This window comes from Clupea harengus, chromosome 16, assembly GCF_900700415.2.
Source record: "Clupea harengus chromosome 16, Ch_v2.0.2, whole genome shotgun sequence".
In the NCBI taxonomy this organism is placed as follows: Eukaryota; Metazoa; Chordata; class Actinopteri; order Clupeiformes; family Clupeidae; genus Clupea; species Clupea harengus.
Genome location: NC_045167.1, coordinates 865,304 through 877,954, shown reverse-complemented (window position 1 = coordinate 877,954; position 12,651 = coordinate 865,304). Strand labels below are relative to the sequence as shown.

General features: G+C 40.5%; 1 protein-coding gene across 1 annotated transcript in view; it reads right to left on the bottom strand.

Annotated features, from left to right (window-relative positions):
- hgfa (hepatocyte growth factor a) overlaps positions 1 to 9,363 on the bottom strand; it is a 29,280-nt gene extending 19,917 nt beyond the window's left edge. The window contains exons 1-3 of the mRNA XM_031583135.2: positions 9,126 to 9,363; positions 2,676 to 2,829; positions 2,242 to 2,354 (exon numbers count right to left, since the gene is read on the bottom strand). Coding sequence (XP_031438995.1) covers positions 2,242 to 2,354; positions 2,676 to 2,829; positions 9,126 to 9,174 — 316 coding nt within the window. The 5' untranslated portion in view covers positions 9,175 to 9,363. The remainder of the gene's footprint in view (positions 1 to 2,241; positions 2,355 to 2,675; positions 2,830 to 9,125) is intronic.
- Positions 9,364 to 12,651: the final 3,288 nt, after the last annotated feature.

The window sequence follows — 12,651 nt, the reverse complement described above, 5'->3', positions numbered from 1 at the left end:
TATGCTGGATTATAATACCTGAGATCTTGCACAGCAAAATAAAGAGAGTCAGCACCCAAAGAAGTAACCAACAGTGCAGTTTGGCATTCGACATTTCAAAAACTGAATCTGTGAGTTCCACCTCAGCATGAGAAGAGAGAATCGTGTGAAAAGGCGGCTGAAATATGGCTACAAACATCTATATTTTTTAAATAATTTAAAACAAAATGAAATCAGTGGTGCAAGCCAGGAGGGCAACCTTCCATTTGGGTTTTAACCAGACAGATGTAAAAAGACCAAAAGTGTAGAATGTGATGTATAACAGACTCTCCCAGACATGTTGATATACAAGGTGTGGCAGGGTGGTCACTACGTACACGCAGGGTGGTCACTACGTACACTCAGGGTGGTCTCTACGTACACGCAGGGTGGTCTCTACGTACACGCAGGGTGGTCACTACGTACACGCAGGGCACACGCTGTGTGCAGAGCACTTAGTGCACTCAGGGAATGCAAATACAAACAAATAAAAACAATAATCTACTATCTACTGTTTGGACTACCACACCCTTAAACAAATCTAGGCTAAACACTATATATTTAACAGAAATTATAACATGAGGAATAGTGGTGCCCCCTCCTCTTTCCTTGTGGTTTGTTTTGATTGCGCCTGACAACCGGTTACGGTATGTAGGTACGACAGTGAAACCACTCAGTGGCAGTCATATTGGATGGGTCTGAATTGCGACCTCTTGACAAAAACAGTGGCCAGTTGCCGTAATAGCTATAGCATTATCTCCCACTGTGCACTTGTGATGTGGGGCTGGCATCAGGGTTTTTTGGCTGTATTGGTAGTTAGATGTTAGGTCTATACATCACCTTGTTTTTGAGTTCGAGATAGAGAATTCCAGAATTTCAGACTCACTCATGAAAAACTTCTGGATATATCTTAAAATCATTGTTTAATATGTATAACCATAACTGTAAGAATGTAGTGTTCTTCAACTATACCATATCAAAAACCATTGCATTTAAATGAGGAAAAGCAATGGGAGAAGGACAGGTTTTTAATGACAGAACTTTAAGTTTGCAAGCTCATCTACAGCAGTGAAAAAAAGGGTCACACTTGTTCCTATTCACATCCATTATAAAACAGCCCTGTTAATGATGATGATTAATTATCTATAGTTTCTTTAGTCATGGGGCTAGAGAGATCTTTTTTGCCTCTTTCACTGGCAACAATTTATGAAAGATATGGTGGAAAGGCAACCAGAGTCGGGAGCGGAGAAAGATATTGTGGGATAATGCTCATTTCTTGAGCGTATGTCTGAACGTGTTAAATACTTTAAATTCTGGAACATAAGCCTACACAATGTATATACACCAGGCAAGTTTAGCTTGCTAATGTTAGAAAGCTAAAGATCTTATAAGTAATGGTACAAAGCCAAGTCTATGGGCCGAAAAGCTAACGCTAGTCAGTATTGAAGTTAGTTGTCCTGATTAACACAGCCCACTGCCTGCTTTGCTAGCCTACGCATGCCTGCTTCAGATGTAACCCATCTGATCTCATCTGATCTGGCATTCGTCAAAGTCTAGCACGACTTGTTGAACTCCTAAGCTCAACAAAGACACAGGTCCATTTAATTGCGGCGACAGTGGTACAAGAGGTAAAGAAGTCGTTTAGTAACCAGAAGGTTACTAGTTCGATTCCCTGTCGAAGTGTCCTTGAGCAAGACACTGAACCCCTAATTGCTCCTGATGTGCATTGTGCTATCAATGTAAAATGTGTATACATTGTAAGTCGCTTTGGATAAAAGCGTCTGCTAAATGACTAAAAATGTAAATTTAGTGCAACATTTAATGGACATTCTTTTTAGCATGATGTTCACATCACTTCAACTGTGTTCCAACTAACATCTTGGTAAAAGGTCAAAATATGAAAATGTTCCCTAAACCAAATATCTTAAAACACCATCATACTGCATTAAGCTGGCTACATTTCTTTTTTAATTGAATATTTAAAAACCGATACAACGGAAGATATGTTATTTGCAATTTCAATTGAATAAAGAAGAGGATATCTATAGCTTGTGTGGTATAGGCCTCATATATTTATTTGCTTTTGTTGTTTGCGTTCACATTCATATGGCTTTATGTTATTGTTTTATATTATCTATGTGAAGAGTTGGGGGGCAAAGCATCTGCTTAGGGCCCCCAAATGGCCAGTTATAGACAAGTATTATTATAAAACTCGGTATTTACCTTTCTTCTCGTAAAGATCGTGGTGAGCCGTGCGTTCCCTCTGGGTGCCTGGACTGTAGTGATCAAAGGGAAGTAGGTGACACTTCTTGTTCTGATGTTCATAGTAAAACGCCCTGTGGAAGCAAACAAAAGAGAACTGCGATGACCGGTAATGATGACAACCCCCGGGCAACTATCAGACCAACCCCCAGCTGTTTCTTGTAGGTTTAAACATTCAATGTGCTAACTTATTTTGGTCATAGTTGATATTCTTGATATTCTCAGAAGGGTTGTTCAGGGGGCCATTATCACACCAGGAGATGTGTTGTATCAAGATGCCTGGACAGTCAGTGGTCGGCACCATCATCCCCTACTGACTTGATGCACTTAGGAAGGCAATGACAGGATTTTGAAGTTGGTGTAACTTGCATTAGTTTGTGTAACTTCAGGTTTACCTGCAGGTGAAAGTCTTCTTGTTCCTGCTGCACTTACGAGCACAGTTATCAACTGAGAGGTTATATTTGACTCTAATGGGCAGCGAGCAGTCTGGACACAAGAGTCTGGTGTCCCCGATCTTCTGAAACTTCTGCAGGATCTGTTCCCTGCCCTCTGAATCAGTACAAAGACAGGAAAAGACAGAGAGAAAATGAAATGACAAAAGTGTTTGACTCAGATTTTAAGATTGTTTCAGATAGGAGAATAGAGGCATTACACAGACATGGAATAATAACCCCCTATTCGCCTCAATGACACCTGCTTAGCTACTGCATTGAGCCTAGTAGGGACGGAAACTGGGCACTGCCATCTTGTGTCAATCTTGTGAAACTGGGCACTGCCATCTTGTGTCAATCTTGTGAAACTGGGCACTGCCATCTTGTGTCAATCTTGTGAAACTGGGCACTGCCCTCTTGTGTCAATCTTGTGAAACTGGGCACTGCCCTCTTGTGTCAATCTTGTGAAACTGGGCACTGCCCTCTTGTGTCAATCTTGTGAAACTGGGCAGTGCCATCTTGTGTCAAAGAGCACACAGGGAGTTCCTAGGCACAAAAAGTAGGAGCCAATCTCTGCATTTACAGTATATTCATAGGTGATTACACTTTGATGGTGATGACACTTTAATATGAATAGGTGTGCATTTTTTCCATAAATTACTCTGAACATATTTGACAGAAGACACAATTGTTATTATGTTATTATTATGAATATTTTATGCATATCTTAAATGTGTGCTGTTCTTAAACACATTGTTAAACACACAAAATCCTAACAATCCTGAGGTTTAGATTTGCACTAGTTGTATGTATTTCACTTATTTTGAATAAAACCGAATGGTACAACATCATTAAAAGGAAATTATTAATTATCTATATTGTTAAAATAAAGATAGTCTCAAAGAAAATCATTTGCAGCTTTAGAAAACTTTGCATACACCACCAACAGCCCAGTTGGCACAGAGAAAAGCTTGCTAACATGCTAACTAGCCTCTTGGCAATATTTTTGGCAATGTTGTGCTGTGAAGGCTTTTCAAATCTTTTCAAGGGGTATTTGAGGGGACCCGATCCATATAACTATATAGTGTACAGCCTGGACGACTAATGAGAACAACAGAGGTATTTATCTCTTTCACATGACCATATTTCATAAAAAATTATTTGAAGATGAAAAACATTAATTTCCACGATCCACTCAGTTTGTAAATGGTACGAGTATTTTGTCTGCTTTAGGTTTGGGTGCAAGCAATTCTTAGATCATATATCTTTTTTTAAGACTGTAGCACAGAACCTCTGTAGGTTACCTCCTTCTTCACTGGGTGCATAAGGTAGGAGCATGGAGTTGGCAACCGAAGTGTGGGCTGTTGTAGGTTGGTGCTACTGTGAGACAACCAAAGCTACTGGAGGATCTAACCTCCACTGGAGGGTGCTCAATAAAAGAGAAATGCTTGCCTTGAAGAGCATGCAGTATTTGGCTCTTGGTGCTCCAAGTAAGTCCAGTCTAACTGCGTAATCCTAAGAAGCCTCAGATGGCTAAGCAACATCTGATATTTGCACTGCTCACTGAGATGGTGGTGACGGCTCAACAGGTTGTCCAGTGCAATCTTTAGCAAGGCAAAGTCACCCTCACAACTACTCTACACCGGTAGGGTAGGTTAAGGAGTAATACAAGTGGAAGTGATCAGCAGCTTTGCTCTTGGTGGTGGTCAGTGTCCAGCATAGGGAGCAGTGAAGACTGGAGATGCCTGAAGAACACATGAGGCGGTGAGAGTTGTATGGAGACTGGGCTGCTTGCCTTGATATTTGCTTCTTGTGAACGTCTTTCTTGTAGACTTTAGTTGAGCATTTAATCAGCCACATCCGCTGAATGTTCACCCTCTAATTATTCGATGGTACCACTTGTTCTTGACCAACTGGAAACAACATGTCAGTGTTAATCTTTCAGCACCCGAAACATTGAACACAGGGGCTCCCAGGCGTGTGTTAGTTCACCTGTCCTTTTTGCTTTATTTACTAATGAGTGGAGACGCCATGACCCTAATAACTACATCATTACATTCTCAAATCATTTCTCAGATTGGCCTGTGGTCATCCATGATGAAGCTGACTGAATCTTACAGGTGTCCTCGTACAAATACCTTGGTGTTCTTGTGGATAGCTCACTGACCAAGAGCAGGCATATTGATAGTCTCCGGAGCAGACAGCAACAACGTCTGGACTTCTTGCAGTGCCTCAGTGCTCATGGTGGTGAACAGAAGTTTATGGTAGACTTTTCTAGACTTTTTATGGACTTTTTATTTATAGACTTTTTATGGACTTTTTATTTATAGACTTTTTATTTATAGACTTTTTATAGATTTTTTATGGTAGACTTTTCTAGACTTTTTATGGACTTTTTATTTATAGACTTTTTATGGACTTTTTATTTATAGACTTTTTATAGATTTTTTATGGTAGACTTTTCCGTCTTTGAGAGCCTAATGAGAACCTAAGACAGCATCCATCCCTGCAGTCAACCCTACAAACAGGCTGTGCCAAGGCAAACCAACAAGATAATAACAGACCCATCTCATGAGCTATACATTGAGTACCCGGTTTAAAGGCCACTTCAGACCAAGGATTTGTGATGAGACAAGCTACAACTACTTGAGACCAGCAACTCGCTACAACAAAACGGTAGGGGTTCACACCGCTGGGACTGCTTGCAACAGCACCAATGTTTCCTCAACAACGCTTTTGTTACACCACTCATTGTAGCCAGATGTGGCATAGCTAGCTGTTTGGTCGCCAGCAAAGTTAGCCAACTAGTCATTTTACACAACAAATCTTTTGCAACTGCATCAGGCAGCTTGCAACAATACATTCACACCACTGCAACTTGTCCCTGTGACATTCTGCAAAGGATTCACCTTTGTCGCAAATCTTTGGTGTGAATTGGCCTTAACACTCCGGGGTTAGCAATTCTATAAATTGTAACTGTATGTGATTGTATGTAACTTTGGTGGACATGGCGTGAGACCTCTCGCGAGACCTCTCGCTTTATGGCACCACCTCATGCAACAACAACTAGACTCATCTGCTAGATATAAGTAGCAGAGACAGTAACCAAACAAGAGGCCAAACAAGGGTCAGTCTCGGAGAGCTAAAAGAGACAAAAGTATGCAAGTCAGATGTTGACCTGGCCTTCTTTCTGTTTGTGACGGACCGAGCCTCGGGATACCATCAGTATGTGGGTTTGCCCACAAAGCTCAGAGACAGAGTGAGGGTTCTAAGTGATATGCTTTTATTAAACTCTTCAATAATGTCTAGAAAACCTGCTAAGCCTCTCTATATGCAGAGGGCAACAATCAGCAGTCTCTAGAACACCTCCTACACCTCTAAGTATGCATAGGACAACATTCAGCAGTCTAAATAAAAAAAAAACTTGCTAAGCCTCTCAAAAGAACAGAGGACAACAATCAGCAGTTCCAAGGTCTACATAAATGCACATACCTGACAAGACTTTCTTCCCCTAGACAGAACAATGAACATATATAGGAGCTGGCCAGCACCGTTTAAAAAAAAAAGGGTAGACACAAAAATCAAACAATAAACAGCTGACAAGACAGACCCTGAAACATAAACATAGTATTCCTCCGTATGCTGAAACATCAAAGAAATAACTATGTCGGACTGATCAGCTAGCTGAGGACTCGAACACCCAACATGTCGGTTATCCATTTATCCATTCCATGAAACTCAGTTGGTGCACCACCTTAGTTCACTTGAATAAATGGTAGAAATCAAAATTGGTGTCCTAGCTTCGTGTAATCGTGTAATCCGATGTGTGCATCTTTGTGTGTGGATGTGCATGCAAATACGGGTGTTGGTGTGCGCTAGCGGTCGCAAATACGGAGCCGGAGTGCGCCGTTCCTGTGCGGTCGCACCACGACCGTCACACTATTGGAGTAGGACTAGCCAGAGATAACGTATTCGCTGTCTTGATGTTTGGCTGTGTCAGAAAAGTTGTCGACTCGCAAGTTTTTCATCCCTGCCAATGTTATGTGACGTAGGCTGTAACCTTATCGCCGTCATCCCTCATGGAGATCTGTAGTTTTTCCAGACGCCCAAAGTCATCGACCTCAGTCCCCACAGGCTAGCATCCATATAAATGTATCTCACGCCAAAAAGTTTGATCAGTCTTCGTCAACCTCACGCTAAATAAGCCTTGGACGTTTGGAGCCTTGACATTCTAGTTGAGCTAGCTCCTAATAAATTACACTGTCCAGTGTATAGTGTGCCTTTGTCATGCTGCCATTTATTAGCACACAGTATATATATATATATATATATATATATATATATATATAAAATCATATATTACACATACTCCACATTAAAACAATGTATATATAGGCTGAAAATGTGAGGAGTATTTCAGAAAAACTCAAATGTGTTAATTTTTTGTTATTCCTTTGGTTTTTCTCCGATGTCACAATAAATAAAACTATGCAGAGTCATATTTGTGTGAAATCTTGACATGCTTCTTTGGCTTCTACCGTTGGTTTCATATCCTTCAGCTTGTCAATAAATACACGTGTACCACTTACATGTACCGTTACCATTTACATTTACAACAGTGGTGTAAAAGTGAGCTACACTCTGCAACTTCAGGAGGAGCTTAGTAGCAAAAAAAATACCAATTATGGCATAATGGGTCTTTCATGAACACCACCTGTGTTGCGTGTACGTGGCAGCTGCATTGCAGAACTGCTGCGGCTCGGTTGCGTGTGTTCACTGACAATGTTGCGGCTGCAGTGCTGCTACTGCCAGCCCTATCATTCTGCATTGAGTTTGCCTTTGATAATGGCCATCAACATTCTTCAAAATTCCCCTCACATTCCAGCCAACTGGTAACAAGCTTGCCCACTGCTTTAGAAGCATTCAAGGGCGGGGTCAGTCATAGATGAGTATGCAGCTAGCGGGTACTGTGCAGTGAGAACCCCCCCGACAATTACAAGTGCAAGGTGTAACCTGAGTGAGTTACCCGCTCTAAAGTAACAAGAAGCATATGACATGTTTGGCTACCTCCAGGTGAGACTCTCTCGCCTGTTTTCTCTGCAGAGTTTCTGTGAAGTCATTAAAGATGCAGTCCGCAGAGTGATTACTAGTGCTGAAGAAAGAGTCCAAGTGAGGTTGTTCAAGGATACCCTCACTCATGAAATGAATAAATCATTCTACTGTGTATAATCTGATCATAGATTCTGGCACGAGATGAGAGATCTTCATCATTTTATTTCCTGAAGAGAGCCTCAGTCTTAGTTCAGGTATAAAGGTGATTATGGGGTGTGTATGTTATAATTTCATTACACACAGCAAAGGCCTTCATCGTAATAATTTACGTCACAATGTTGTATTTTACCTGACTATCGTTGCTACATTTAACACTAATAGATAACCTTTGTTTTTACTATTTAGTGTCCATGGTAAAGTATTGGTTGAAAGTAAACGGTGTTTAACATTAATGTATATCTATATGAAAGAACACTGTAAAATACGACAAAAATCACTGCTTCAAAAAACGTGACAAAATCTTTACTAACTATACATCCTTTAGGGGAGAACAAACTATTTACACATAGTTCATAGCACACTCTAACAACTACCATCTTCATACACTTAAAGCAGGAAATAATACTGATAGCAGCTGGCTTAAGATTGTCCGGGGACAGATCAGTCTAGGTCTTCCACAACTGTGTCAGATCAGATCCAGAGACAGCTTCTATCTGAGAAAATAGTTAGGCAATTTTATAATGATGTGAGAATGATAGCGTTTGGAGCGGTGCCAAGTCAAATGAAACTCCAGAATAAAATCTCATGATGTCAACATGCAGTGCAATGCGAAGACGTCTAGTTAATAAGACATAAGTAACTTTAGTCATAAGCAAAGGAGGAATTATTTCTAGTCGCCAGTGATTAGCGCATCACACACGAGCCGTAAAGGTCATTGAAGATCGACGCAGTAACACATTTCTTGTCCAATTCTATTCGGTTGAATATTGTTCTTTTTTCGAGAATATAATTGATTTCCCACGCGACGATTTAAAACTATTCGGGCTATGGACAGTTACGGTGACTGAGAGATCGCAAAAGGATGAAAGCAGCAACCCCATGCTTTCAACGTAATCCTTGCAGGTGTACTGTGACAGTCTCAATTTAGCAAAGAAAGTGAATCGAGCAGTCATGCCCATACCGAAAACCAGCTTAAAATCCTTTCAGCGTATGTCGCATCTTTCAAAACAACTAAACAGCCAGACACTGACAAGATGTGTAATGATCTCCAGAATCATCCCCATATTTGTATTTTAGCCACAAACTAAAGATGTTTGTTGGCGGTGAGCAAATGAAAATCATGGTAATGGTCAGGCTACTTACCTAATGTGACAGCAACTACAATGTACCACAAGGCTTTGCAAATCCACATGATGTCGATGTTCCCGTCCCGTGTGGTTCGCAGTATTTCAACGAGGGGAGGAGTAGTGACTGCTGAATATTGTCCCGCCACTGCGTACTAATGTGGTGATATTCACCGTCGCCTTGAGTGTTCAACAGGAAAAAAATATTTAGCCATAACACACATAACACTTATCTGTGGAGAGAATGTGTCCTTGGATCACCCCCCCCGCCCAAACATACATACACACACGTGCACGCACGCACACACACTCATTGAAGTGCAGGTCATTACATTTCTCCTTAGGCCATCCTGTTGAACACTTCACTTGACCGCCACTGTAGTGTCAGTTGAGTTTGGTTCAGTCTGAGAAACCAACGTCCTGATTTCTTTATATACATGCTGTATACGGATGTATTTTCTGACGTTTGAGAATATGGAATGCCTGGAATGTTATGATTAAGAATATGCCTTCCAATGTCTTAACATGTTGCAACACTTACATCAATCAACAACACTGAATAATGGGATTTTATAGCATATAGCATTTTAAGCAAAAGACAAATTATTGTTTTATTATTATTATTTCACAATGTATTTGGATGAACGGAACATTTTGGGATAGGTTAATCAGGGGCATAACAAATAAACAGAAAACATATTACACAAGGTATACATATGCTAAATGTTAAATATATCCTTACGAATCAAATATGAAGTAAAATAAAATAAAAATGAAAATGAAAATGAAAATGAAAATATGAAATAAAAATTCTTGCTGACTTTTCCCTTAGTAGTCCAATGTGGATAGATTTCTATCATGTAACAGAGGCAGCGCTATAGAAGAGAGGAATGTGGGTGCTGACCACTTCATAACCAAGCTGTTGTCACAACCTAACTTCATTATACTTCTTGGCCTGGGAGCACTTGAAGAGGTACATGTTCTCTTTCAAATGGCCCTCATCTATAATTCAGTAAGAGATATGATGGAGATCTGTCTGTCAGTGCATGAAGGCCTCCCTACTGCGAGGACTCTCTGCAACTGTGCTATATTAATCTTTATTTTCTTTCTCTCTCTCTCTCTCTCTGTTTTTCCTGATGTGGCACTTGAGCTGGCGGGACACATACAGCTGGAAACAATCCCATTTAGATAGCAGAATGCAGGACTCTTTGTTTAAGTAAGTGTTCCTGAGTTTCAGACACCAGCCCCATGGTGGGAGAGATCGTTATTTCAGAGGAAATCCACACTTGGGCCGTTAACAGGCAACTCTAAAAGCTCTCAGGAGAGAGAAAGAGGCACAGAAAGAGAGAAGAAAGGGGTGAGGTGAAACACAGATGCCTAGCTCACTTTCTCATTAAGTCGTGTGCGGCTTTTAAAGATTTGGAGCGTGCAGCTTGCCGGCGGCCTGTTTGTGTAGCAGAAAGGGGGAGTCACACAGGGACTGGGTTTTATATATGTGTGAGGTGATTGAGCGGACAAGCTGCTATGCAAGGTCCAGAGCAAAGTCATGCTGTCGCCATCAGACCTGACTTCAAGTCTTGTTTGATGGCATTGCATACGTTTTGAGTGAAATCCTAAATGAGACTGCTGTGGGCAGATACAGTAGGAGTGGCTAGGTGTTTGTCTTTGGTTGAGAGTAAGACGAGGCCTTTGAAATGGATCCCATGCATCATCAGTTAGACTTGTCAACCATGAAATATTGCACTGTGAAATGTTTCACGAATATCTTTAAAGTTTAGCGATGAAACCAACTAGTTCTCTCAGTTATGATCGTCTACACTCTCATATAACACACAAGTCTAGTGTCATGAGAGCTTCAGGGTCCATAACCATCTGTCATAATATATGATACATTAGAATAACCCTGCAAGACTTCAATCGTCATCCCCCGTTGGAAAACAGAGCTCAGTCGATCCGGTCCCTAGCTTGAATGAGTTCAGTTGTGTTCAGAGGGATCTCTTTTCCCCCGTGGGTCCCCTTTAGAGGTCCAATTTAAAACATTCTAGAACATTTCTACATGAACTGGAATGGTTCTATTCAAAGCTGCATCAAGCTGGGTCCTTTCCTGTTTGCTTGTGCACCACATTGCCTGGTCTACGGAACAGACATACATAACATCTTAGTAATATGCACTAATGAAATAATAATTTTGAATACTATATTCCATTTCTGCTAATAGATGGAAAGTAAACTAAATTCAATATGGACTTGATTTACATGACAGTAATTCAACCACTATTTACAAAGTCAATGTCTTGTGACACAGAAAGTTAGTAAAAACACAGTAAAAATGAATACATTTTAAAGACACAGACTTGAAATGAATATTAACTTGATAATTGACATGTTACCATGTGGAAATGAATCATTCACACAGAAGGAAGATGAAGAGGGATGGGGAGGGAAAGAAAGACAATAGTACAGTTTTATAACAATAGCATATTTTTCATTGTTGTCATAGATATGACCATCTGGTTAGCATCCAAGGTAGCTAACGGTACCAGCTGTAAAGTTCAAGTTTGATGAATCATGTTTCATGTGTGATTTCAACAACAGACATGGGTTGATTTCAAACTTGTTTTATCCTCCTTGTAATGCAGATGCAAAATTCTTTCCTGACAGTACATAACAGATAACATGAAAACAAGATGTCCATATTAGGAATGGATTCAAAACCCTGAGGTGAAAGGGAGCTCAAACAGCCATTTTCTGTTTTCTTTGGTTGGATTAGGTAGATTCGACTCAAGACACAGTGTGACAACACCTTAGATTTGCCCATTCAATACCCTATAGCTTTGTGCCTGATCTTGCTCCTCTCTGTTCATGTTCTAATCTACAGCTGTGATGGAAGCGGTAGGAAGAGGTGCCTCCCCGTCTGGAACATGTGCTGCCTTATAGAGTGGGAGTGGGAGTGACCGTCCTCATTTTGTATGCGGTGGAGTAGCATTTTTGCAAATTCCGGTTCTAAAAAGAAAATCCCTATGAGAGAATGAATGGAGTTTTTTGAAAATTCGACAAGATAACACCCATGGTAGTTAAATAACTGCTTGAAAGACCCCACATTCGATTATGTTCATTACAATGCATGCATATATCATCTCTGTATAGATTGTAGACCCAATATACCTCTAAAATATGTCTGTTGCTATCCCTCTGCTACCAGCGAAAAATTACGTTTTTCCAATTTCTAAAGGTGAGCAGAGAGTGTGTTAAAATGCTGTTTTTTGTTTTGTTTTGCTACCAAACACTCAATGAACCTGCTGTTCAATATCATTGGACCTCATTCTCGAACGCAGTTAAGAAAAGTTAAAGACGAAATTTCTTCTTACCACTTACACTTCCACTTACGAAGTTCCCGGGACAATTCAAACAGCAGTTAATGAATAAATAAGCAATAAACTCAATTGGGTGGATATAGCCGTAGCGGAATAGAATGGACACATTTACATTCTGCAACAGTACCTCCACCCAGGGGCGGACTGGCCATCGGGGATACCGGGGGAATC